The sequence below is a fragment of the Nuphar pumila genome, chromosome 8 (assembly GCF_984573655.1).
Source record: "Nuphar pumila chromosome 8, dmNupPumi1.hap1.1, whole genome shotgun sequence".
Lineage (NCBI taxonomy): Eukaryota > Viridiplantae > Streptophyta > Magnoliopsida > Nymphaeales > Nymphaeaceae > Nuphar > Nuphar pumila.
Genome location: NC_143256.1, coordinates 22753689 through 22781536, shown reverse-complemented (window position 1 = coordinate 22781536; position 27848 = coordinate 22753689). Strand labels below are relative to the sequence as shown.

Sequence of the window (27848 nt, the reverse complement as noted above, 5' to 3'; positions counted from 1 at the left end):
AAGAGCAAAACACACACATACACAAGTAGCCACTAATGGGCAAAAATACAACACACCACAAAAGTGGTAAAAACACACAAAATAAAGTGAAAAAATATATTCCACTCAAGAGGGCTTCAAAGAAGCTTACATACAATGGGGGAGAACCCCTTTATTTATAGGCACAAGAAGACCCTTGGAAGGGCTCCTACGGGACGTTGGAGCTCTTTCAACGGTCACAAATGTGACCGTTGGAGGCTCCAACGTCCCTTAATGGGGGCTTTTCCAAGGTAAAAGGAAAAAGGGAAAAGAAAAAAGGAAAAAGAAAAGGAAAAGAAAAGGAAAAAGGGAAAAATATACATGGCGTGAAATGGTAAAAAGACTATTTTACCCTTAAGGAAAAATATAAATATATATATTTATACATGTAGATAGACACATAGACATATATATATAATATATATATATGTGTGTGTATGTGTCATGATCTATATATATAAATATATATATATATGTACAATCATATTTTAACATTAATTTGTAAATAAGAAAAACTTTAAGAAATTATTTAGTAAAGAGTTTTTAACCTAAAAATTACTATAAATGCATAGCATTGGGGGGCATGAAGGGGATCTCAGCCCAAATTCATGCCAGCCCCAATCCTTCTCTTTTCCTCTTCTTTGGTTCCAAGTGTTTCTCCTTAGTTTTTCCCTTTTTCTCACCTTTCTCTCGCATTTCTTCTTCTTCTTCTTCTTCTTCTTCTTCTTCTTCTTATTATTATCAAGCAAGGGAGGAGTGTTGGAGTTCATTCCAGATGGGAGTTGCATATCTACATGGTTGAAGATCACTCAAACTCATTGAATCTACAAATTTGATGAGTTTTTCAATCTCTTTCTTCTCTTCGATCTCTTGTAATTCCTCTTCTCTTTTTCTTTTTGTTCTTCTTTGTTAAATTGTATTAGGTCCGCAATTTCCCATTCTCTAATTACAATTTGTTTGCTGCAATTTCTCTTTTGCTGTAATTTTCTTTTTGCTTTTAAGAAAATCCAAAAACAAGATAGGATTCTATGTTTAATTGATATCAATTCAATTAAAGCATTAGATAGATCCATCTCATATTGTAGTTTAGATCTTAATTCTCGCGTTTTAATTCTTGTATTTTTGTTTCTAGTTTATAATTAGATTAGTTAATTGATTAGATCTCATTTCCACGAATTTCTAAGCATTCATCCTTTAATCTAATGCAATAGATTAAAGCGTGAAATTCCGAAATTCTGGAATTTCATTTTTTTTATTTATTTTCTGTAACTTTTTTTAGTATATCTGGATATTTCGGAATTCAAATTACGATCCGTAAATTGGATCTGATTAGTGCTTGAGTCTAGTTGCTCTCTGCAAAAATTTAGCACGATCGGAGTCCGATTGATGGGTCATTCTGAGCTTTTTTTTAGCCGTATATTATGGCATCTCTGTTTTCTGCAACTTTTATTTCCTAGATTATTTCTAGTTTTTGTTATATCTGGAGTTTTCGGAATCCAAATCTGAATCCGTAAAATAGATTGAATTCATGAATGAATCTAATTTCTACTGTAAAATTTTCATTCATTTTCAATCTGTTTTGCTAGACTAAATGCGTTAAATTCCGGAAGCTGTCAGAAGTTTTGACAGCAATTTTCACAGTTTTGAAGTTGTTCATTTGTTAATAAATCGGGTTCTACTTTGAATTTTTCAATTCTGTAAATTGATTCTCTTCATTCATGTTTTGAGAACATATCTTCAAAATTTGAGAAGGATTGGAATCCAATTGCTATCTGATTCTGTCGAATTAAAAAAACTTGTTCTAACAAAAAAGTTTGTAATAGCTAGTGGCAGAATTGTAATTTCAGGTAGAAGCCCAAAATCCATGCATTTCGTGTGTCTTTGTATGGATTTTGGAGGAGGTGGCACCATTTGTTAATTCCACGTGATTGAAATGAAGTGGATTTGAAGTGAAGCAAAGGCGAAGAAGCTTCATTTTTAGTTTTTTTTAGCATTTTCAATTCCTAGTTAATTAGTGCCCTTTTGGCCACATTTAAGCTTTGTAATTAATTTCAATTTCAGCATGATTTGGGGTCTGTAATAATCCTTTAATTCTCATTTTGTAATTACTTTTAATTAGTTAATTTTTTTAAGGCAATAAATAAAGTAGCATTTGTGGAATACGAAGTTGTATCTGTTAAAATATGTTGATCCTTAAATGTACATATATATATTTATATATATATAAAGATACGTATACATATATATATATATATGTATACATATCTCTATTTATATATATATATATAAATATATATATTTTATCTTCCTAAAATACCCTCAAGGGTATTCTTGTAAATAAGCATTTTACGCATATTCCAATTGGAATATGCATTGTAATTTTTGTTTTATTTTTATTTTTTGTTTTTTATATTTTTGGGTTTCGTACCACATTGGGGGCCTCCCAAAAGTGACGTTGGGAGCCCCCAACGGTCACAAATGTGACCGTTGGGGGCTCTCCAACGTCCCCTTTGGGAGCCCCCAAGTGGTCCCTTTTCATGCTTATAAATAGGGGATTTCCCCTTTGTATTTTGCATTCTTGTGGGAGCTTATGCTCCATTGTAATGGGGTTTTCACCCCTTCTCCATTATTCTTCAATGATATGTAACTTATGACTTTAAGTTATATTTTTCCCTTTTTATGGGTTTTATGTATTGGCACATTATGTGCGTGTGTTGTTTCCCTTTAATGGGTATATTTGCACTTTACGTGCATAAGTATGGGTTCATTATTGAACCCAAGGTATTCCAAGTCACTTTCTAACATGGTATCAGAGCAAGGTCACGATGGGGTTGTCTCTTGGTGCAACGGAAAGCGTGTCATTCAAGAAATGGTGAAGTATTCATTGCTCTTCCTAAAGTATTATGCTTTTGAAGTTATTCGGTATGTATCCCTTTTCTCAAAAAGTATTATGCATTTGAAAGTATGTTTCTTGCATATAGTTTGTTCGTTTTGATGGTCATGATAGTTGAATTATTTCTTTTCACATTTCGTTTGCTTATATATTTTGAAAATATCTCCTTCTAAATTTGGTGAAATTGTTTGTTGTCCAAATATAAAATTCGTGTCTATTTATTGAACTAGTCATAGCATATAATAGTAATTTATGTTTTTAAAAATTACCTTCAATTATATGAGATTTATAGTTCTTAAATAAGTATTTCATGATTGACCTATAAGTTAACTTTTAAAATTATATATGATCTCTTACTAAAATAATGATCTTTGCTTAAAATTTCTTAATTCTCATATGAACCCTAATTTGATTTGAGTTCCTCTCTTGATTATGGATTTTAGTGCATTTTTGAAAAATTTGATATAATCATTATATGAGAATCTCCCACATCTAAAATCTTTGTTGAATCCTAAAGTAGTTCTTGTTAATGATAACTTATAAGAACTCCTAAAAAGTTTTTCAAATTTTTTTTTTTTTTGAAAAATTATTTATGATAAACCATTAGGAAAGATTGTTTTTAAAAAAAGGAATTTCCCACATAGAATGCATAGTTCATCTATTGCATCCTTTTTTGGTATAAATGATTTCATTTTTCATCCTTATAAACTTGTTGGTTTGTATTTTTCATAAGGTTTTGAAATCTCTTAATAATATCTTTAAAAATGCCTACATTGGCCATAATATAGCTTTAGTTGTCCTCAATTGCACTTGTCAAGCATGTAATTACATAATTAAAACTTGAGAATTTCAAGCATTGCTCTTCTTATAAAGTGCATACTTGCTCACTTTTGTGTATTTTTGTATTTTGTGCACATTTGCTTCTCAAAATATTTGTGCTTGTATGCATTCCCTTTTTTTTATGATATACATGCCTTAGTGCATGTTTGTTTACACCTTGGTGTGTATTTGTTCAAGTATTGTATGAATGCTTTCGTGCACATCTTTTATAAAGCCTTGTGTGCTTACATGTGTATTGTCTCTTCGTAGACATTTTTGCATTATGGAGCCTTTATGCACATTTCTTATTGTGAAAAACATAATGAATTTAGATATTGAGTCCTTTTTAAATCATTGTAAGTGCTTATAGCACTTTGTACGTTTCCGCATATCTCATCTCAATCAAAGAATATTTAAAACTTGTTGTATGGGATTTAATCCCAAATCTATAAATTTTCAAGTACTTTTTCCTTGAGTATTGTGTTAAAGCCTTCTTTGTGAACCATTACGGTTCTTATGATTTCTTTGATTAAAAGCTTGATTATCTTGATGAATTCTTTATGTTGTGGTCTTTTTGATACAAGACTTCTTTTAAAGATTAGGCATAATTCGTGTTTATGCAAAATTGTTTTTGATGGATTATATTGGACCTTTGATTCAATTTGTTAATCGGTCCTCTTTGTAAAAACTTTTTGGAAAATGATTCCTTATGTGTTTATTGCCCTTTTGTGGCATTTATATTTGCCCATCACATGTTATTTAATGCATCATTTATTTGGCCTTATTATTGTCATATTAGAGATATTTGTCGAGGTGAGTTATGGGCACCTCGTGTTGTATCATTTTAGATTGTCCACCTTCCATATTATAGATGGTTGTTGAGGTGAGTTATGGGCACCTTGGGACTCTAAAATGAGTTGTTATTTGATCTCTAATTATGAGTGTGTCACTCATTTTTTCTCTTGTGGCCATTGATATTATGGATGCTTCTATGTAAATGTGATGGACATATCGTGTTTGAAACCTTAAATGCTTTAAGGTATATTTAAAATCAAGGTGTTTTGGGATTATAGCCCAACCTTTTATTTATGAATCTTATGAGTGCATTTGCACATTTGTGATTCCGAATGTTGTGCTTATTGTGCACATGTGTTCTTGTGTTTTTTCACAAGTGTTCTTGGTGTGTGTATGTTCACACATTTGTTTTAAAGAATATTATTTTATCATCTTGTTGAAGATACTTTTACATGCATTTATTCCAAAATGTTATTGTTATGAGTATTCATGTTTTAAAAGGAATATTGTTTCATTCGAGGTTTATTTTCATTACAAGTTTATTGCCTCAAAAGTCTTTTCCTTTTATGCTCATTATCTAAGTGTCATCATATGTAGACAAGAATTTTATTACACCTTCGTGTGTTTTTAGCCCTTTGTTGGCTTTTGCTCTCTTGGTCTAGTAGCTGAACACACTTGTCTTGAGTGTTTTTATATGTAGACAAGACACGTTGATTCACACCATCGTGTGTGATTTTTAGCCTATGTTGGCGTTTGTGTCCTTGTTCTAGTCGCTTAAGATGTATGCCCATGGTTGGCTTATTTCACTCATTTCAAGTGCTATCATATGTAGACAAGAGATATATTATGTTTTAGCCCATGGTTGGCTTATTACTCTTGTTCTAGTAGCTGAACATACTTGGTTTTAAGTGTATTTTTTTACGTAGACAAGAGATACTTTTTAGTCCATGTTGGCATGTATTCTCTTGTTCTTGTCGTAGATGCACTTATTTCAAGTATTATTATATGTAGACAAGAGGTTCTTTTACACACCTTTGTGTGTGTCTTTGGCCTTTAATGGCTTTATATTCTTGATCTAGTAGCTTATACACTTGATTTATTGGTTTTGGAGGACTAATGAGGAAGATGTTTGTAATGGATAAACTATTGTTGAAATTTGCAAAATTTCATTCATGACTTGTGTTTTTCAAGCAAATCATATTTTTGATATGCATATCAAGTTGATTTCTTAGCATTTAATCTATATATTAAGTGCTTATGGTTTTTGCCACCCTTATATGCAAAATGTGTATTAAGTATGTCTTTCATAAATGATTTTAAAACCTTGTGAACTCTTGGGTTTATTTTGCCTAAAGTATGCTTGGAGACTTTGTTTCTCTTGTTTGACACTTCATTACATGTTTGAAGCATGTTCATTAATGAGTTCTTTAAGTATTAATTCATTTCATGATAAGTATATGCATATGCTCTTTATGGCCTTTTTGGGCCCTCATTCAATAATGTTTATGTATATCATGCCTCTTTGTAGGCTTATTGTGGTGTCCCTTAGTGGACCATTTTGTTATTCCCCATTATGGGGTTATATTTGTCCAACGTTGGACCTTATGAATGCATTATGCATTCTTGCAATGTATTTCTGCATAATTTGCTTCCGCTCATTCTGTTTTAAACATGATATATGATTTTGAAACTTTAGGGTCATTTTTGCATAATTTGCATCTCTTCTAACCTGTGCTAGTTAGAAATGTTCCATTTGAATAAAAGTACAAAGATTTGTTTTACTTGTTTCTTTGTTATTTCACAGAATCTTGGAGATAGGACAAAGAGAAGTACCCTGGATAGTTCGGGAAATTTGAAGACAATAGGAGGAAGGCCTTTTCAAGTTTCATTGCATCCTTGCCGGAGCCTCTTGGAGTCTTGCCCTTTGTTCAATCTTTTTGTTTCCCCGCAAAGATTGAGGGGGGGTGTTAAAATATGTTGATCCTTAAATGTACATATATATATTTATATATATATATATAAAGATACGTATATATATATATATGTATACATATCTCTATTTATATATATATAAATATATATATTTTATCTTCCTAAAATACCCTCAAGGGTATTCTTGTAAATAAGCATTTTACGCATATTCCAATTGGAATATGCATTGTAATTTTTGTTTTATTTTTATTTTTTGTTTTTTATATTTTTGGGTTTCGTACCACATTGGGGGCCTCCCAAAAGTGACGTTGAGAGCCCCCAACGGTCACAAATGTGACCGTTGGGGGCTCTCCAACGTCCCCTTTGGGAGCCCCCAAGGTGGTCCCTTTTCATGCTTATAAATAGGGGATTTCCCCTTTGTATTTTGCATTCTTGTGGGAGCTTATGCTCCATTGTAATGGGGTTTTCACCCCTTCTCCATTATTCTTCAATGATATGTAACTTATGACTTTAAGTCATATTTTTCCCTTTTTATGGGTTTTATGTATTGGCACATTATGTGCGTGTGTTGTTTCCCTTTAATGGGTATATTTGCACTTTACGTGCATAAGTATGGGTTCATTATTGAACCCAAGGTATTCCAAGTCACTTTCTAACAGTATCAACCCGTTCCTCGTGTTCGATCTCGGTTCTCACTACTTATGAGAGTTGGATTTTTAAATTTGGTGACTAACTTTCGTAAACTCTTTTCATAAAAACAACCTTTAAAAATACATTAAAAAAGGTTACACCATTCACCAACTAAGAGTAAGAATTTTCAACAGTTCAAGTAAAAGCTTGTATACAACCGCCAATTGATTCATACAACCTCGTCTACCCGTTAGAATATCAAAATGACTATCCGTAAAAGCATCGTATAGAAAGAATTCCTAAAAAAATATTGCTTGTTTTCCATGATAACATATGTAAGAAATTCACAATGAATACACATGATAATTTACATTTGCTGTGAAACAAGTGTAAATATCAGTGTGCACACTTAAATACAAATTTACACTCACTACAGTTTTTATATCTGCTGACTAACAAATGCATAAAAACATCTATGTTACATGGGAAAAAGACTCTAGAACCCTGTACTGATATAAAATGTCGAATAATTTTAAAGTTCTAAAAAAATACATAGATGCAATACCATAAAACTTCTCATGAACCTCATTAAGTGAAGTTGCTTTTGCTTGTTTTGACAATACAGATTACAAACTCATAAAGATGAGAAGATGGCCACAAGAAATGTAATCATTTACTCGGAAAATTTTAGTTAAAAATGTTTGTTTTCTGTGATGATTTCCAACATGAGTTGTTTCAATCTCCTTGGGTTATACTTGTCGACAAATGACAATTAATTTTAACATGCAGACTCATGAAGCATAGGAATTGTAGTGACCCATATACTCTATGTTCTAATCTTAAGAATGAAACAAGCTGCCCCAGCCATGAAATATCAGCAAAAACCATCAGTGTCCTTGCATTAAGCTCCAAATCAACCCTTGGTGTGGTTTTCTATTTCTCGATACACCAAGAGGTTCTAGGATAAATTAATATAACTGGTTCAAATTATATAAGATATGTTCATCATTCACTTGATTCTTTGACAAATGATTAAGATCACTGGCTCAATCAGCAGCAAAACTCCTATCTTGAAGCAGTCATCTCTTCTTCATTTTAGTTCTCTGTTTTGGAGTTTCATCACTGGCATCTATGTGATATGGCGACTCTACAAAAGATTTTGATAGGGACTTAAAGATATACTGTAAGGGTTTATCAATGTTATGTGTGTGTATATATATATATAGGGTTAAAGTTTCTACAACTATTTGTACATACTTAGCAAACTCCATTTTTTTTATTTGTTTTTTTTGTTTCAAACAACCCCATGGATATAAAAATTACCAGAACCCGAACTGCGTACAGATTTTCTGGCGATGCAAAAATCAACGGTTGTAAATGCATCAACTTTTTCGGACACTGAAAAACATGTTTTTTCATTGAAAAAACATGATCCAAGGGTCGTTTCTCACTAAATCAACCATGTTGAACACATCTACGAGGTTAGATTGAGTGAAAATGACTTGCATCATGAGATTTCAACTATATTGTACCTACAATCGACTGTATTAAATATAATATACATATAAGTATATATAATGTATATATCCTTTTGTATGTGATATGTAATTTGTTAGAAGTAGAGAAAAGAGAGGGAAAAGAAGGGTGGGTTACAAAAGGTTTAAAGTGGAGAAGAAAATGAAAGTTCTATTTAATACACTCTATCGTGAGAGAGAGGGCTCTCTCTTACATAAAAAGGGTCGTCCCCCTTTAATGTTCAGCAAAAGAAATTAAAATGACTAATATACCCCCCTCTTACTAGGGTATGTACATAAGGACCTGATTAAGTTATATTACACATAACTATACTACATTATATTACATAGACTTTCAATACTCCCCTTCAAACTTGAAAGGATGTAAAGGAATCATTCGAAGTTTGGAAAGGAAAGAGCTGAAATGCAAAGAAGAAAGACTTTTTGTAAACACATATCCAATTTGATTCTTTAAACTGACATGCTCCAAAGCTAATTTCATCTTCATAAGCCCTTCTTGTATAATGACAGTCTATTTCAATGTGCTTGATGTGTTTATGAAATTATAGATTATTGGCAATGTGAATAGCACTCATATTGTCACAATATAGTTGAGTTCTCTTTTCACGTGAAATTCCTAATTCATCTAATAGCCATCGTATCCAAATAATCTCAGCCATAACTTGAGTCATAGCTCTATATTTTGCTTTTGCAGTAGACAAAGCAACCCTTTGTTGCTTCTTGCTCTTCTACGATATCAAGGAGCTTCCAAGGAAAACACAAAACCCTGTAGCGGAAAGTTTATCTCTAGTAGAGCCTCAAAAGTCAGCATCACAAAAAGCTCTCAACTCTTTGCCGGATGAGGAGAAAAACATGTCATAGTACATAGAGATGCCAAGTGAACTGATCTAGGTGCACTCATAAACTAATTGGCTACATGAACTGCATAAGTTATATCTGGTTTGGATATAGTCAAACCAGTAGGTTCCCAACTAACTACTTGTATACTACAAGATCCTCTAGCTCAACACCATTAGTTATCCTCATCTTCAAATTTTCCTCCATGGGGGATTTACATGTTTTGAGTCATCTACTAATTTACGGAACAAAGGAAAAAGTTCATATTTGTTTACGGAACAAAGGAACAAGCTCAACACCATCTGAAGGGAGAATTGGGCTTTGACATATGCATGAAATTTACAGAACAAAGAAAAAACTTCATATTTGTTTTTCATGAAATAGATCCACGAATAACAAGAGAAATCATAACATAATATCTGCTACCAGAAATAGTCAACGAGAGCTGGTACCCAGACATCATAATGAATAAGTTTAAATAGCCTAAGCTCTGTTATTCAAAGCATGAAAAGGTAACACATGACTCTTGCACGTGGAACAACGGGGGATAAATTCTTACTACTAATGGAGGACACAAAACCAGATTTATGAATATGACCATCATACATGAGTCTATTAATGAAACCCGAACTACAATGAGCTAGACGAAAATGCCAAATGTTGAATTTATTTGGCTCCAACTCATCATAAACGGAAACACCAAGAATCGGCTTTAAGGCAGCAACATGATCCAACGAACAGCCCAAGGATGAAGAGTCTTCCTTGATGACATACATATTTTTTTGTCTCTCATCTTCAACATATGTCTTTTTCGTGAGAAGATCCTTCACATACATAGAAGAGTGAGTAAAAACAATGAAGGAATTTGTATCATCGAGTTTAGAAACAAAGATTAAATTCTTTTTTATATTAGAAACATACAAGACATTAGATAAAGGTAATGAATTAGAATTGGACAAACTAAAGATTGCATTAACAATGTGAGATATAGAGTGATGAGTATCGTCTCCAGTAACTACCGAAATAAGGACCAAATTTCAAATAACTTACCTACATCACCCGTAGTATGACTAAGCTGCTCAAGAATCGCTATACCAAATGCCCTCTTCATTCTTTTTTAAATTCAATCCTGCAAGGGCAGCAATGAGAGCCTCTTTATCCCCTGAATTTTGAGAACTAGATCAAGTATGTTGTCCTTTCTTTTGACTCTGATTCTTATTTTGTGCAACATTCACTTTAGAATTATAGTTGGGTCATTTTTTAACCAACAATCGGCCTTGATATGTCCTAGCTTCTTGCAAATGTAAATATTACAAAGGAAAATATAACAGCTAAAAAGGAGAAGAGAGAAGAATGAGGAGCAATAAGAATAGCTTCATTAGTTGCAAAATGAGGTAGAGATACAACATATGGGGGGGGGGGGGGGGGGGGGGGGGGAGGGGCGGGGGGGTGCAACCCCTTAGGATTTCACATAAGGACAAAAAAAGTTGACTAGAACCTATGGATATGTTTCAAAGATACCCCTCTATAAAGTATGTACATAGAGCTAATAATAAGAAGGTATCACACAAACAAGTAATAAGACATTTCCTCAACACTCCCCGTCAAGCTTGAGGTGATGAAAACACAATCAACCCAAGCTTGAAAAGAAATGATTGGAATGACTTCAATGGTAAAATTTTCGTAAAACAAACTGCAATTTGGCTGAGTCCCAATATAAGCCAAAGATATAACTCCATCCAGATATGCTTGCCGAGTAAAGTGACAATCTATCTCAATATACTTAGTCCTTTCATGAAATTCTAGATTCTTGGCAATATAGATAGCACTTCGATTGTCACAATGCAATGTTGTTGCAGTTGCTATTTTCACTCCCATATCCTGCAACAACCATCTCAACCAAATAACCTCTGCAGTCACCTAAGCCATAGCACAATACTCTGCGCCAGTAGTTGATAGGGCAATCCTTTATTGTTTCTTGCTTTTCCATGATATCAAAGAGTCACCTAGGAATATAGAGAATCCTGAGGTGGAATGCCTATCTCGAGAAGGTCCTCCAAAATCTACATTAAAGTAAGCTTTCAACTCTAATGATAAAATGGCAAAGAAGAATAACCCATAATGCATGGTGCCCCTAACATATCTGACAACCCTCATAACAACTGCCAAGTGGGATGTCCTGGGGGAGGGGGTACTTATAAACTGACTTAGCACATGGACTGCAAAGTTAGCGTCGGATCTTAAGATAGTCAAATAAATCAAACTCCCAACCAATTGCCTATAAATTGTGGGATCACTGAATAATTCTCCATCAGTATGCTTCAATTTGTAGTTGGATTCCATAGGAGTGTCCACATGTTTCTTGACATCTGCCAACCTTGCTTTACCAATGCAGCTATGTCGCATACTTGTGTTGTGTCAACAAATATCCACGCTTGGAATAAACAACTTCAACACCTAGGAAATATTTCAATTTTTCCAAATTGGGCCGATTGTGTCTTTACCTTGGCAATCATTGCCCTGTCATATCTAACGATAAACATATCATCTACATACAACAACAGCAGACATTGACCTTTATCAAAAGATGCCACAAACAAAGCAAGTTCATGATGACTTTGTTTAAAACCCAAGCTCACTACTGTTGTGCTGAATTTTTTTAAACCAAAGTTATTGGAAGCTTCTTAGATAGGCAGGAAGCCCACTTCCAGGAAACTCGCTTTGGAAGCATGATAGTCCTCGCTTCCGAAACTTGATGAGAATCTCAATTCTCCTACGCTTCTCCTATGTGTTCCACATGCTTCATCTATTCTTCTTATGTATTCTCTCACTCTACTTTTCATTTTTTTATGTTTTCTCTCACGCTTCTCACTCACTTCCATGTGCTTTCTCTAAATTGGCAGTCATCATTTTTAAATTTTGTTAAAAATTTAATTCTTACACTAAAAAATCATGAAATTTAAGAATAGTCACTTTTATTTTAATTTTTATTTGTGTTCCATTTTGATTCCCATTCAAATCTTATATTGCTTTTTTGTTTATTCCTCGCTTCCCGCTTCCTATATATTTTAAAATGCATCGCTTCTCGCTTCCACTTTCTGTATCGTTTCCTGCTTCCGCTTCCTAGTTTGGCAACCTTGGTTTCAACCTATATTGAGGCCTCTTTAATCTGCATACTCTAGCCTTTTGTATCAACAACCCCATATCGACTTCTTCCTCCAAATCCTCATTTTAAAAGGCATTTTTAACATCTATCTATCATAAATCCCATCCCCTGACTGTAGCTATTGCCAACAAGGTTCTAATTGTAGTTATGTGGGCGACTAGTGCAAAGGTTTAAGCAAAATCGATCTGATACTGCTGATTGTAACCTTTACTATTATACAAGCTTATATCTCTCAATAGACCCATCTGCCCTTGTTTTAATTTTATTTACCCACTTGCATCCACCATATTTCTCATCTGGTAGTTCAACTAACTCCCATGCTTTCATCCTCTTCAAAGCCTCCAATTCCTCCGTCGTTGACTTTTGCCACTCAGGATCTGAAATAGCCTCAACATAGGATTTTGGCTTATAATAAGATTCAATTATGGCTAACAAGGCTTGATGAGTAGTTGAAAAGAAATCATAAGAGAAATTTAGAAGGATAAATAGAAGATCTAAAGCTTCTATGCACCCGAGGAACAGAGGAGGATGAAGGTATTAATTCATTGGGATCGACCTAGGGGACAATGGGACTTTGTTCAGGCAAGGACTCTTATTCTAGATCATATTGATCAAGAAACGACCTTGTAGAACCCTCCAATGGTCTCCTGCTATATACAATCCATTCCTTGTTAGTGCTTTTATTTGAAGTCTCTGAAAAAGGTACCAAGAAAGACAAGGTGGACTCCATCTTTTCTTTTAAATCATTCTGACTGTAAAATGGCTCATGTTCCCATAACTCCACATGCCTTGATGTCCACACCTTTTTGTTCACAAGATCAAAGCATTTATAATCTTTTTGACCTTTAGGATATCCTATAAAGCAACATTGTCCAAATCACAAAAACCATACCAAAATCCCTCGTCCTACATATCTAGACCCTAACCCAATACAAGATCAACCGCAAAACCAAACCCAAAATTTTAACATAAGCCAAACCCAAACTCCTCCCAACAACCTAAAACAGGTCTCAGGATCAAATGCCAGCAGACCAACACCTACGGATTCAAAGAGTGGTTTTCTTGAACTTTCTATAACTCACCCCACCACACTTGGGCTGGTCCTCAAAGTTGTGTCGCTGCCAATGGGATCCTGTGATGCTTCAGAATATGTAAAACCTATAAATTTTGGATATTATTAATAAATAAATAATTTATCTTTATCTTCGAGTTAGAAATGCGTTTCTATCGTTTAAATCTCATTTATTGGTGTTTAAATGCTCAATTACTCATTTCTGACTGACAAGGGTAAAATTGGTATTTTTAAAACTATTTTAGATATTTAACAATAAATTATATTACTTTTGATCAAAAACATGTTTTTAAAAGTTTTGTAAAATATTGGTGTGATATCATTGAATTTTGGAATTTACTAGATGAATTTAGCAAGTTAAAAATCTTAATTTTTAATCAAGGAACATTTTGGCCATTTTAATCAAAAGTACTATTTAAAATATTTAATCTATGTTTTGCAGTAACCAATTTGGTGAGATAGAGATGTTAGTGTATGCAGCGTTTTCTGCTCAACAGTTAATATTTATTGGTGGTTCACCCTATCTTTCTGGATTTTTGGGAATTTTATATTTTTAGAGCTTTTGGCATTTTCGACCGTGCACCAAGTGTTTGGTGCATCGTTGCTTGAGTGGTCTTCGTGGATTTTGAAACCCCTAGGTCTTTTGGGTTTCGATTTGTTGATCTTCACATTATTAATGTATGTTTCCTTAACTAAACTTGTAGAGAGCATGTTTAGGCACTAATTGTGTAAGCATGATGTTGTTGTGCTAAATACTTCACTGAATTGCAAATACAAGTTATGCGCACACACCGCACGTAGTTGTGGATATCTAAGGGTGCTATGGTTGCATATATGTTTAATTGATTTGAGTGCAGGATATACTAAAAATGTGATACTTACGCTAAGTATCAAAACAGCTATAAGCCAATGTGCATTGAATGCAATGCAATGCGAAATGCAAATCGGGTAAATGCCCATGGTAAATACACGGTGCAAATGCATCACCAAATAAATTTAGTTTTATTGTATGCAACACTTTTCTGCTCACACACACCACTTAGTTGTGAATATCTAGGATTATTGTAATTATAGTTCGAAGATGATGCTGAGCATGATTTGAATGTGTGGAAAATAGAAGTGATTTTCTTATCGTAGTTCGGAGATCATGCTCAATGTAAAAACCGTAAGTTTTCGCTATTAATTTTTGTTTATATTACGAAATATTTTGAAATATGCAAATTCGGCCTAGATCCACATTTCGAATCTAGGACCCATATAGGGGTAATTATGTATAAATGATATCAACCACGATTTAATAATAATAATACTAATAATAAATAAATAAATTTAATTGTAAAGTTAAGTTGAGGATCCATAGTTGGATCCATTTGGATCTAACTTGTGGATCCATGTCGTTTATGTAAGACGCACCCCAATTCGGGGTCGATTATCGGGTCCTAGGTTCAGACCCGGGTCGCGCCCAGTGTAGCAAAAGCACATAAGAAAAAAGAAAGAAAAGGGGCAACCCGATAAATCTGAAGCAAAAGAAGAAAGGGGTTAGGGTTCTGAGAGAGAACCCTAACGGAATCGCATGGGGGAAAAAGGGAGGGGGCTTGAAGCGCAGCCGCCGGAGTGAGATCGGCTCCGATTTTTGTCGAGCTATCCCCTTCAAAAACGGGGGGGTCTCGAGTTGGTTCTCTCTCTCTCTCTCTCTCTCTCTCTCTCTCTCTCTCTCTCTCTCTCTCTCTCTCTCTCTCTCTCTCTCTCTCTCTCTCTCGATTGGGCGTGCACCGGAGAAGAGGTAGTCGTCGGAAAACTGCGGTAACCAGCAGCCATCACCGGCCACAACGAGTCTACCTGCCACGGTTGCTGTGAGGAGTGACACCAGCAACTCTGTCCTCACGTCTCCAGCCTCCGATCGCCGGAAAAATCGTCGGATAAGGTACGAGTCTTCCTGGAAATGGGGTGAGGGATCGAACAGGGGTTCGATTCCGTGTGTGTGAAACCCATGAATATGCATAGGATGATAAAAAGAAAGGGGGAATCTAAATTTGGAGGTTCTCGATTGATTTTTTTTATAACCCTAATCTGTCGAGTTCCCAAATCAGCCCGATTTGGGGTTTTCTTGATTGGGAATCGAGGTATATGCTTAAGATGAATACAACCAATCTGAAATTTTGATTTCAAAAGTTTGTTCTGTAACTGCATGGAAATTATTGTATTTTCCGGTGGAAATCGTGATTTCTGATTTTCGTTCAAGTTGTTACTTCCATTGGGGAAAGGATAGGGTATTCTGGGATTGATTGTATGATCTTGAATTTTGTGTGGAATTTGTGTGCTGAGTGTGTGTCCTGAAAGAAGCAGAAAATTTTTACTAATTGTCTTTACTATTGTTGCTTGCATAGGCACCCATTGTCATTTCAGTACATAATGCCTATACACACGAGTTGCTTTAATGTATCTCAAGTTGGTTCTTGAGAGTGGCTTAAACACATATTTATAATATGCAGTGTGGATTATTGAGTCACATTTGAAATTTTTCAGTCATGTAAAATAAGGGGTCATCGTACCTTGTTCAAGAAGAATGGATACATAAAACTGAATTTAATACATACTCTGACTTGCCTTGTTGTCGCTAGCTGAACATTATATTCTTGTTTAGAATTCTGAGTGATTTAAAGGTTGGGGTATTGGTTTGCCATGGAAGTTTATGATTTTAATTGACTGATATGAATCAGGTTTAATAAAAATATGTTCCAGATTTTATAAATATTGTGTATGATTTAAATTCTGATATGAATAAAGGAAAAATCTGGGAACCTACATACACCTATATATGTGTAAAGAACAGGATGGAATGTTATTTAGAAGAAGGTTATGCAATTGTTATTGTTATGGTTATGGTACTCATGAATGTGAGCATGATCCGGTTATTGATAATTCTTCTTGGGCAAGAATCCGTGAACTATTATGTGCAATGGTACCTGTGCACTCACACATTCAAAGAAGACATGTTTTGATTTAATACCTGTATGTGATGTAGGTGACACACACATAGAGGAAATGCATCTGTTTAATAAATGACATGCATATAGTTGGGTTAGGATTGCATGAGTGCACATGCTTTTAGCACCATTGGCATAATGTAATGAGTAAACACTACTTGGTTTTATTATGTGATGCATCGATGGCCTAAATGGACCATCATCGACCTAGAGAGCCGTAGGTTTGTTTTCCTTTCACTTATGATTTGACTGCATCACTTATACCATATAAGATGGTATGACACACTATTGCACTGTTCATGTGGTCTTTGCGGGCTGAAGCCCCGTAATAGTTCTCGCAGCGGTGGATGCGAGCTTTTTTACTTTACTTTTGCATATGGTGTTGCAAACTTAAAGAATTGAATTTTAAAAAAAATATATCTATATATATATAATAAAGAACAGTGTAACATATATTTTGGGGTCTTCCATCTGGAGAATGGAGATCTTAGAGATCCGGTCTTGGGAAGACTGTGAGGATACAAAAACTCTGTGTGTTGTAATTTTGTCCCCTGAACCCGATATTGAGGTTCTTTCTCCTTACCACGGTTTTAGGGAGAGTCTGTCACTATACCCAGGAGTAGTGTGTTGGTCACAGCTGTGAGTTTGTTTGGTACTAAGGAAGTGGCACTTGTGGGCGTGGGGTGTCCCTTGTGTCCCCGACATTAGATGTGGAGGTCTAATGTTCCGAAGGTGATTCGGTCGAGGGCTAAGTTAGAACCCAGTAATAAAATACAAATTGTGTGCTAAGTTACCCTGAAAACCTACTTGACCTCAGGGATTTTACCCGTTTGGTGTATCCACGGGCGATGAAAATTAAAAAGAGGAACTTAAAGATGTATGCATTAAATAAGGCATGCATATTGAAAGGAAAATAGAACTTAAAGGTAAGATAATAAAGGAATTCATGCATTGAAAAGGGTATCATGCATTTTCCTGTTATGCATTAAATCATGCATATTTGAATTGTTCTTTATATCATGACATGATATGGCGGTGGTATGTTATTTACTTCCTAAAAAACATGCTGAAAGATCTTGTTACTTAGTTCTTGTATATGCTCATGCGTTACTGCTTCTTCCTGCCTAGCATATGCAACTGGTTGCATGTATGGCTAATTAAATTCTGCAACTTTTATATCTACACTTACTCAATTCATTACATGAAATCTTATCCATGTTCTTTGTCTCACCTGGTTTCTTTATAGGTAGTTGTACTCAGAATTTCGGTTCTGACACCCTACTTTATTGGTTTTTCACAAGAAGTGGTGTACAGTGAGGTAGGACTGGCTACTGGGAATGGATGAGAGTCATACTTAGGCTTGACAGCTTCAGCAGGGGACAGAGTGGCTCTTTCTTTTGTTTCAATTCTTCTTGCTTTTTCAGTTGCTTTATTTTCAATCGAATAAAACATGGTCTTTGAAATTTACCCTTATTCATAAATAAAGAAATTGTTTTGGTTCGTATGGGTGATGGTTGTAAGCTCGTTTGTGGTGCTGGGCTATCTAGTTGGAATTGGAACTGTGAGGACCTTGGGTCTCTGGAAAGTTTTTCACACTGTTATAAAATAATAATAATAATAATAATATTTCGCATTTTCAAAGGGTATGAGTTGGGGTCGTTACACTCAACATGATTTTAGATAGCGGAATATGGAGTGTTTTTGTTGCAGGTACATGTGTGAGCATTCATTTGTGTGAATGAATGTTGCATAAATTGATATATTTGACATGACCATATTGAATGCTAGTGTGAAATAATAATTGTGTAATCATGCACGAAAGCATGAGCGATAGAATCAATGTTTATGATAGAATTATGCAAATACTGTTATGCATGGACTAATATGTCTTGTGCTCTCATGAACGAACCATGATTTGTGTGAATGTTATTAATATATGTATATATATATGTGTGTGTGTGTGTGTGAGACACATTATACATGCAATGCTTGCTTTGCATATTGATTCATGTGGTGAAACAATACATATATAACTTGAATCATGTGTGCATAACTCGAACTACGTAAGAGTTACGTATGCTGAGGTTTAGTTGCTTCGTATTATGAAATGTATATGTTCACGTATGCATGCACAAAACTCATTTTTTCTTTACGCATGCTTCGAGGTTCAATTTATGAAATGCAATATTCCTTGTGGCGATGATATGATGCGTAAAATAATATGTTTTTATATGATAGAATTTAAATACCACGTAATATGAAATTATGAATACATTTGACAAATGTTTAAGTTCAATAGTGAACTATGGTTCATGGAACCTTATTGGTTAAATGTGTGATTTTATGATTTAAGTGTCATATGAAGTGATGTATCATGTGATGCATATTGATTGTATACATGTTTGCGCCCGTGTTGGTGGCTATCGACCCTGAGAGTGGTAAATTATATTGATGCATGTATCACAATAGTTTTCACTAGATATGGTACCCATTGAGGAAATATTTCCAAAGGATTCTCTAAGAGAGTGTGCATGACCAGATCAGGTAATCCGGCTAGAGCGGTAAGTCTCTGTGAGGAAGTGCATTGTCTAAGAGCGGGTAGCCCGCGAAGACAGTATAAGGAAGTGCATTGTCCAAGACTACCACGAACTTCTCTAAGGGAAGAAGATTTTGTTCATCAACGTCGTGAATGTAGCCAACGCATTAGTCAACCCGAATGGCATCACTAAGAATTCATAGGCACCATAGCAAGTGACACAAGTCGTCTTGTGCTCATCACCGTCAGCAATCCTCACTTATCAGTAACCTGATCGCAGATCTACCTTTAAAAAGACACGGGCACTGCCTAGCTGATCGAACAAGTCTACTATCAGTGGCAACGGATACTTGTTTTTCACCATGACCTTGTTCAACGCACGGTAATCCACACATAACCTTTTGAAACCATCATGCTTCACTTGAAAGAGCACTGGGCCGCCAAATGATGCTTTAGAATGACGAATAATGCTTGCCTCAACCATCTCGTTCAACTGTCTGCGCAGCTCTTTCAATTCAGACGGACACATGCGATAAGGGACTATGGCAAAGGGCTTTGCTCCAAGGGTCAACTTTATCTTGTGGTCGACCTTGCATCTCGGTGGCAGACACTTCGGCAGTTCTGGAGGCATCACTCCTTGAAACTCAACCAATAGTGGGGCAAGGGTCGGCAGCACTGCTGCTTTCACCTTCCCTTTGGTGCGCACGACGACAAGGAATGTTTTCTCTCCCCACTTACACCCTTCTTCAACTGCATGGCAGATAGCATTGAAGACTTACCCCCAAGAGTAAGGCAGTGCACCATGTGTAAAAGGTTTGGCCTCATGATTGTTAGCGAGTTGATCTTCAACAGCAGCAGCACATTCTGGCTGCGAAGAAACTCCATGCCCAAAATCATCCTGAAGTCGTCTAGGGACACGACTGAGAAGTTGGCTTTGTCAGCCCAACTCCCAATTTGAATAGCCACATCCCTTGCTTCACCAAGGATTGGCTTGGCCTCAGAGTTCACTGTCTTGATGGTCCTCTGTTTTGGCCCAAGCTTCAAGCCTAACCGCTCTGTCTCTTCCTGCGAAACAAAGTTATGCGTGGCCCCGGAGTCTATCATTATCGTAGTAGACTTTCAATTCACAATGACTTCCAGATACATGAGTTCTTTGCTAACCAGCATGCTTTCGTTTGCACAGCTTCTAACTGCGTTTATGGTCTGCATGGCGCCTATCCTGGGTTACACGACCTCGGTGTCACTACTCTCTGTCTGCAATGCATTGTCCTGTCTGTAGTCCTTCACGAGGTGCTTTAGACATTACCTAATGATATGTCTATTGCCATAGAACCAAGAAGTCACAATCGGCCCTTTGTTGGCGTTATTGTTGTGCTTTTTATAATTTTACCTCTTGTCAGAATGGTGTTGGGTCGATGCCTCACCTTTATTGTCGCGTTGATCCTCCTTTTTGCCTCTATGGTCCAGCTTTTTCCTAGCCTTAGTCAATGTAGTGAAGGACTTGCTTTGTGTATCTAATATTCACTCAGCCGTCACATACGCATCTTCCAAAGTCTCGAGATTGCTCCTTTCCACTTCGAACTGTGCCTAAGGTTGTAGTCCCACAATAAACCAGTTGAGTCGGTCTTCATCCGGCATATTGAGTATGTCTAGCATGAGCTTCTGAAACGTCCTGATGTAGTCTATCAAGGCTCCAGTATGCTTGTGTTCTGACACCATCCGATAAGCTTGGTGTTGTACATTCCTCGGCATAAAATAGTTTCGTAGCTCAATTTTGAAGGCTTCAATCATATAGTGTCCTCTTTCCATGTCGCTACATTTTCGTCTCCACCAGGTTATAGCATCTCTGTCAAGTAGAGTTGTTGCTACCTTCACCCTGAAGTCTTTGGCCAATACATTCTGAATGTCTAAGTAGTCTTCCACCTAGAACAGAAAGTTCTTTATGGCCTTGCTATCCCTAGAACCATTAAATTTCACTAGCCTCGACACATCTATCTTTGATGGCCTATCGTCATTTCTACAATTGAGGATCACTGTCTGCTACAGAGTGCGGTTCTTCAACTAAAGCTCTCCAACTTCAGTCTACAAGAAGGTCACTGTCGTAGTCAGCGAAGTAACTTGTCCCATCAACAAGTTTACCTGCTTTTACAGGTTTGTCACATCGTCGTCCAGTCCTCCGAACTACTTAACTATGCATGAAATTGCTTCCTCATGCGAAGTTACATCAGTCACCAGTCTGTTGACAGTTTCGGCTATCTGCTCATGGCCCCGAGGTGAACCCATCTCCTCGGCTTTGGCAACTGCCTTACCTTTGGTGCTACGCAAGTTGTATCGGGGTGCCACGATGTCTTGCTCACAAATCGCAGCTTGTCGAGGCGTCTCTCGACACCGACTCCTGAGACCCTTCCCCCAGCTTGAGAATGGGCTCTGGTACCACTTGTCACGAGCCTATTTTTTCTATAGGCCAGTGCGGCGCGACAGTCCTTCCTTACTGCCGCAAGCCTTCCGGTCGCTTGCTTGCCGCTGCGGAAGCTTTGATCATTAAAAGTGCACGAGAGCGAGAGAGAAGAGAGGGAGAGAAATTGTAATCACTCGAAAGCAATTACAACGAGGGTGAACAAAAGAAAGCTCAATGCATTTGCATTCATTCACAATTTTGCCCGCAGGCACATTATAGTTCAGATCTATGGGTTAACCCTTTAGGGTATTGATCAACCTGAACCAAAGTACAAGGGTGGCCCGCAGAAAGTTACAAGTGACTCGACACTTTACATCAAGACTCAACCAAAGCAAAATAGACTCTAGACACAATTATACAAAGTAGGTCACATGAGAACACTAACGATGCTTAGGATTATCTTAAGAAGATGTACTCTCTTAAAGATATTGCATACATGTGAAATATCTTTGAGATAATACATCTTCTTAAGATAATCCCAAGCATCATTAGCGTATTTAAATTTAGTGAGACTAGAACATTTTTTGATATCTACGCTATTGATAAGTCAAAACATAATCTTAGCATATCTCATTCTGCGTTTTTTCACTTTTTCTTATAATTGGATATAGCTTTGGTTCTTTCTCCATCTAAAAGAGTCATTTCCTTTCCATTCTCTACTTTAGTGAGAGTTAGTTTTGGCTCTAGATTGGATCCATCTATTAACTCCCACAATCCCTTGCCCTAAATGTGGTGCTTCATAATAGAAGACCACATAACATAGTTGGTATCGTTAAGTTTGATGGGCATGACGGTAACACTTTCCTTATCATCCATAGTTACAAATGAGAATAGAGGAGAGAGAAGGAGAGAAAGAGAGACCGATAGATAGAAGAAACAGGAGGAGCACGTCCACTTGAACACCACAAAGCACAACGAACTCTACACCACAAACACTTTGAGAAATTATCCATGAGCACCCAAATCAATGTGTCAAGCCAATCTTTAAAGAGAGGTACACGAACACAAGCATACAAGCATGCAATAGTCAATCACCAACAATCAAGAGTACTACGACTCTGATACCATATAACAAAATGAGAGTCTTCTCATACAAACAAGAATGTCCACCAATAAGTACCAGATGGGCAAGCACAAAAGTGAGCTACAAAGAGCACACTCACAAAACCCACAATGGGCACACACAAAGAAGACTCTCAAACATAAAAAATAATCTTTTATTGCTCAACCAAAATGCAAGACGTATTAACAAATAAGAGGGGATTTCACCCATATTTATACAAGCAATAGAAGGCCCATAGAGCACTCCAACAGCTAGTCAACAAGGGTTGACCAAGCTAAATAAAAATAATAATAATAAAAGATAAAAATAAACTTTACAATATATATAATATATATATACATATGTATATACGTATACAAATACATATATATATATATAATATATACATTATACATATGCACATTTTAACATTTTACACAAGCATAACCTATGCAAGCAGTTGTGGCCAGGGAATGCACTCCATACTTCTGCGGTGTTTGGGTTAATATTACCATGAATCTCAAACCTCAATAATGAATGTGGAAGATAGTGTAACAAGAGGTACAAGAAAAGACGCGACGTGAGCAGAAGAAATAAACAAAATAAAGAATACAGATTGATTATTGGCTTGGCCAAAGATGATAGAGAATCTTTCTTTTTTCTGTTTGGGGCGGGGAGAGAAGGATGAAGGAGAATCCAACTTATCCCATTAAAAAAATAAAAAACAATGGCTGGAGTGAACTACAACTTCACTTTTTTCCAAAAGTTTTATTTTTAGTTTCTTAGAAATATTACAAATAATTCCTCTGCCAAGATCAAATAAGTCCAATGATTTGTACTTGTGAGAAAAAAATATCAAATTGGACTCAAAAGTACTAGCAGAGTGTTGTACTTGATCTATCATAAACACAACATAACTTCTCAAGTTAAATGTTATGTTAACAAGTCCTCCATTTGAATAGGAACCAACCATTTTATTGGCTTCTATTCATCAGACGAGATGTTATTAACCAGCACCCTGAAAAATGAACCTTAAGCATATAATGTCCTACAAGTTCAAAGATAGAATGTAAGTTCTTCTGTGTTTGCATCAATACATCAAGTAAAAAAGGATCAGAAAGTACTTTCCCTTGGTTCTGGCATGAAAACAGACTTAGTACGAGAAAAAAAGGAAGAACTCAGTAGAAATATAAAAATTAGTTGGATTGCCAAAAGTAACAGAGACATCGACATAGGTGGAATGAGAGATAATGGCGTGAAGTGTGAGATCAATGTAACAAGAAACATATCAAAAGCATCATAAACATGAAAGTACAAGTCTATAAACAAGACAGAGCATGTTTATTTGTTATCGAAACTTATAACAAATCTATCATCTAAGTAGCACAAGACAAGTGGTTATGTAAATATCAAATAAAATAACAAGATTTTGAAATATTGCAAGTTTCTAAAAGTTCTACCTAACTTCACGAAGAGTGTCATAGAAGCCACCAAAAACAATAAGTTTGTGCTTGTATAACACCTACAACATAAAGAAACGAGACATGATATTAAAAGAGAATTATGTATACCAATGACATTTTCATTTAGTGCACATTAAAATGTTTGCATCACATTCAAATATCTAGTGGATAAATGCTTGCCAATTTGATAGGTTTTTAATGATTACAAACTTGAACCTTTAAGATTGTGGAAAGAGGACACAGTTCCTTTAATGTCACCATTGCCTAAGCACATGCTTCAGGAGTGCACAGAGACTAAAATCTATGAAGCACTTCATAGAACTGACATAATCACAAGTTCTAAACAATTCTTAAACAGTTAAAACTATTATGCATGTCACAATCATAGCTGTAAAAAAAAACAGGATAGTAAAGGAAAGTATAATATCACACAAGCTTCAGGTGTTCAAGGAAACATTCAAATATCAATGGAGAAGGATATCTTCAGATGGAAGATGCAAGGGGCCATGTTTTTGCTTGAATATCATTTGTGCCCTTTAACCTGGTTCCTTCAGTGGCTTTCATGAGTCCAAGCAATATTCAAGCAAGAAGGCCATGGGCCTTGCATCTTTTATGTTCTACCAGCTATAATTGACACATGGGGAAAAGAATGGAGTCCCTCGAACATATGCCATAGGGAAAAGGTTCAGTAATAGGGAACCTTAATAGTAATCGGAAAGAAATCCGGAAAATGTGTCGTGGTAGGTAAAACCCATAATCCCCAAACCACATTTTCGTTCATGCATGATACATTCTAGTAAGAAAACCCCATGAGTTCATAGCTTAAGGTTCTAGAATTAGGGGTGTAACAGTGTTAGGTATACCCGACCCAACCCAATATCCTGAACCAATTACCCGATCCAAATCGTTATTGGTGGACCCATGGGTTTGGGTCAGGTCCAAAATATAGACCCATAGTTAAACGGGTTGGATCTTGGGTATTGTAAACGAAGACCCAAACTTGAGCAGATCCGACCGGATTATGTGCCCAAACCCAAATGGTTCTCCATATTATAAAACCAAACCAACACGAACCTGACCCAATTATGTACCTGAATCCACTTTGTACCCGAACCTGAACCTATCCATACCTAACCCAACTATATACCTGAATCAACCTGTACCCGAACCCGCTTCATATTCATTGAATTTGATACATTTTGAATATGATGTATCATTGGTTTTTTTGTTTCAACTTAAAATGTTTGCTTGGCATGGATATATTCTGTTTATATTCAGATTTGACATTATTTAGAATAGTTAATAAGCCTCTAATTTGTTAGAACATAATCTTCTTAATAAACAGTTGATTCCATTAATTTACATTTTTTATTGGCGGGTAATTAGGTCTAAAATACCAATTATATCAAGATCCGAAATGAAACCCGAACCGTTAATACTGGAACCCGTTAACCTATATGGGTCTACTTTTTTCAGGCATACCCAGACCTGAACCTGACCCGAACCAAAACAGATCTACTAAAGACCCAACCCGGTTATATTCGACCTGATTCATACCCGAACCTGTTAAGCATATGGGTCCACAGTTTATAGCAGTACCCAAACCCTAATTAGATTGGGTCGGGTTTGGGTCTTACCCTTACACCTGATTCAGAATCGGGTCTGATAAGACCCAACCCAGTTACACCCCTATCTAGAATGGGACATCAATGTGCAGTATCAGTCCCAGAATACTGATCTCTAGGACCAGATAGCAAGCAACCTAAGCAATCCATGCTTGGGACCAGTTCCACGTCTAAACCCATAATCATACTTGGGTGCGTCAAGTGATCTTTGAGGTCCACGGTATCAAATTAGAAAGCAAATATCTTCGGAAGCCAATCAAAAAGAGAGGAAAAGGGTTTTCTCAGTATTTGGCATCAGGTGTACCTAACCACAAATCGATAATGTGTGAAACCATTTCTATGTACAAAAGCCCGGTCCTGAACCTCCTTTTGTGCAGGAAAAATCTTCATCCATTGGGGAAGCAGGTTAGTTTTGTTTTCACACCCTTCCACCATGATACCAAACCCTCCAACAACCAAATAGCACCAGAGGAGTTGCTGTTCTAGCCAACAACCCTTTTGTGAAGCTAACTAGAGGACTTCACAACAAACATCCCTCCATAGTTTTTAGCCTAGTCGAATTGACTTTCAGCATGTAGCTACATCAGAAATATCAATTGACAGATTTGGATGGATGTGAGATCACCAAAGGTGCTTCCACTATGTTGCCACAGAACCACTCAAGGAGCTCCTCAGAGCAATGTCTTTATCAGAAATGTTGACACAGGGATGCAGTTATTTCAAATGATATAACTGATATATGGATGGTGCACCAATTACACAAGCTCAGATCCAGGTTTGAATTTATTGACTCATTAATATCCAGCCATAGGATTCAGGTTTGAATTTGTTGACTCCTTTATATCCAGGGATTCATATAGTTCATTCATTCAAAATCTATTTTATATTTAAATGAGTTATGATGTCTAGGCATGTCTTAGGTTCATACAATTAGTCACTCAGAACCCAAAAGGTGACGTATTAAGTTGAATTCTGTAAGAGTTAATTATACAAGCTCAGATCTAGGTTTGACTTTGCTGACTGATGTTAAGACTTATGTACAATATGTATACTACAACCCCTTTCATTGAAGTCCTATGCGCCATGTATATTTGTTAGGGGTAGTTTAGTCACTTTCTTTTTACCCTACTTCATTCTCATAAAAGGGGGTCAACACTCTTGTATTAAAGTGACATACTTTGAAAGTAATAAATGTCATGCGATAGAGCTTTGCTCGCCCTCTCGTGTATTGCTCTCTCTCACTCTCGTGTTCCTCTATCAGATCAACCAACAAAGTAGAAGACTCAACATGGTATCAGAACCTTTTTGGGAGTAAGAGGTTGTCGATTAAAGGGTGCTGCTGAAGGAGAAGGCTTCATTCCTGCGGGGTTCGGTTATAGCGTGTTTGGAGCAACCTTGGGTTGACGTCAGGACCATTTGTGGGGCTTTGATCATTTGATGTGTGGAATAGCTAGAACTCGATTTGAGAAGACCTATGAACCAAAATCGCATCGATCGGGTGAGATTCAGAATTTTAGTCATTTTCTTTGCATTTTTGAGTTCTTGCGTGAACAGTACCCAGATTTATCAAATCTGATGAAAACTCCAACATTGGTGGTTTTTTATGACCCTATTTGTTTGGGTTTGGGTCGTTTTTTATATTGGAAGCCTCAGGATCTGCCTATTGCTCTTGTTTTGAAGTGTGGGAGGACTTTTCTGGTGTTTTTGGAGGTTTAAAACAGGCGTACCTTGTTTTCTTGAAGTATTTGGTACCAACTGTTGGTATTTTCACTGTAGCTGCAGCTGTTTGGTTAGTTTATTCTTGTAACTTTGAATCATACTCTGTTGTGGTGATTTGGAGGAGTGTTTGTTAAGTTCTGGCATTCCTAAGTGTGGCTATAACAGTTTTTCTTTATTGTTGACTTTGTTTTGAATCTTGGACAGTTGTAAGTAGGTTGTTGTTGCAGCTGATCAGTGTTGGTGGTGTTTGGCCTTCATATTTAGCACTTGTGGTTGAGTTGTGTGCAATATAAAAAAGGAAGGAATCTAGATTGTTCCAGT

The 27848-nt window shown here is 36.2% G+C and overlaps 1 protein-coding gene across 1 annotated transcript in view; it reads right to left on the bottom strand.

Annotated features, from left to right (window-relative positions):
- Positions 1-27848, bottom strand: part of LOC149829786 (Galactose oxidase/kelch repeat superfamily protein) — a 95717-nt gene that overhangs the window by 35758 nt on the left and 32111 nt on the right. The window contains exon 7 of the mRNA XM_090015293.1: positions 24181-24242. Within this exon, the coding sequence (XP_089871419.1) occupies positions 24181-24242 (62 nt within the window). The remainder of the gene's footprint in view (positions 1-24180; positions 24243-27848) is intronic.